We start from the raw sequence: 1,101 nt of genomic DNA on the forward strand, positions 1-1,101 counted from the left end.
TCGCCTGTGCCGTCTAGTTGCTGTCATGCTACTGCCTGTGCCGTCTAGTTGCTGTCATGCTACTGCCTGTGCCGTCCTCTGTGCGTCCTCTGAGCGTCCTTCTGTTCATGTCTATCTGCAAAACACCACCGCCTAGTCTTGATCGTACACGAATCTTGTCATCAAACGCAAGAAGCCTCAAAGCAGACTAAAAAGATGCCTCGGCATCCTCGCCGACGCTCTCCTTCCAAAACTCGTCAAAGTCAATGCCCTCGTTGCTGAACAGGTCGCGAATCTTCTTGGCCGCATCGACCTGGCGCTCGGGCCCGAAGCCGCCCGGCTGGGTCGACTCGTACTGCACAATCTCGATCCAGCGGAAGAACAGGTCCTCCTTGCCGACGGCGGCGAGGGCGTCGCGAAACGCAAAGACCTGCTGGCGGCGGGCGTCGACGTCAACGTCGACAGGAACGCCGGCCTCCTGCGCGGCGTCGTCCCGGGGCTGCGCCAGGGCCATCCAGCCGTACTCGACGTGGTGGACGAGGACGACGGCGCGGAAGGCGTCGAGGGCCATGTCCTTGCGGTCGACCAGGGCGTGCGCCGTCACCATGGCCTCCCAGTCGAGGTCCCACTCGCCGTTCATGGTCAGGTAGCCCGTCTTCTCGTGCTGCAGCATGGGCGACGTGGCCTGGCGGACGAGGGCCAGCAGGGCGGCGCGCGTCTCGGCGCTCTGGAGGACGTCGGCGCCGTCGCCGTCGCCGTGGCCGTGGCCGTTTCGGAGCTTGCGGTCCCAGTCGCGGCTGCGGCGCACGTACATCTCCTTGTCGCGGAAGCCGACGCGGCGGCGCCACCGCAGCGGGTTGCCGTGGGTGCGGCCGAGGGCGAACTCGACGGGCCACGGCCACACGAAGACGACAAGGACGAGAGCTAGGGAAAAGGTGGCTACTCTCCTGTCTGCATCACAGTAAAGACGAACATAGACTGACTTGTGCTCGACTGACATCTGACTCTTTCGGAGAGTCTAATTTGTGGTTTGGCTCATGCTTGACCCATTGAGCATGCTGTTCTCTTCTCCTATTGTACACCACTCCATGATCTATCTCTAGTCTGAACAGCTTTAGTCTT

The 1,101-nt window shown here is 61.9% G+C and overlaps 1 protein-coding gene across 1 annotated transcript; it reads right to left on the reverse strand.

Annotated features, from left to right (window-relative positions):
* Positions 1-187: 187 nt before the first annotated feature.
* VDAG_09478 (uncharacterized protein) lies at positions 188-979 on the reverse strand (the record flags this gene model as incomplete). The annotated part of the gene is made up of 1 exon (XM_009658439.1): positions 188-979. One exon carries the CDS (start codon positions 977-979, stop codon positions 188-190), a length of 792 nt encoding a protein of 263 aa, XP_009656734.1.
* Positions 980-1,101: the final 122 nt, after the last annotated feature.

Source organism: Verticillium dahliae, genomic scaffold, assembly GCF_000150675.1.
Source record: "Verticillium dahliae VdLs.17 supercont1.26 genomic scaffold, whole genome shotgun sequence".
NCBI classification, from domain to species: Eukaryota; Fungi; Ascomycota; class Sordariomycetes; order Glomerellales; family Plectosphaerellaceae; genus Verticillium; species Verticillium dahliae.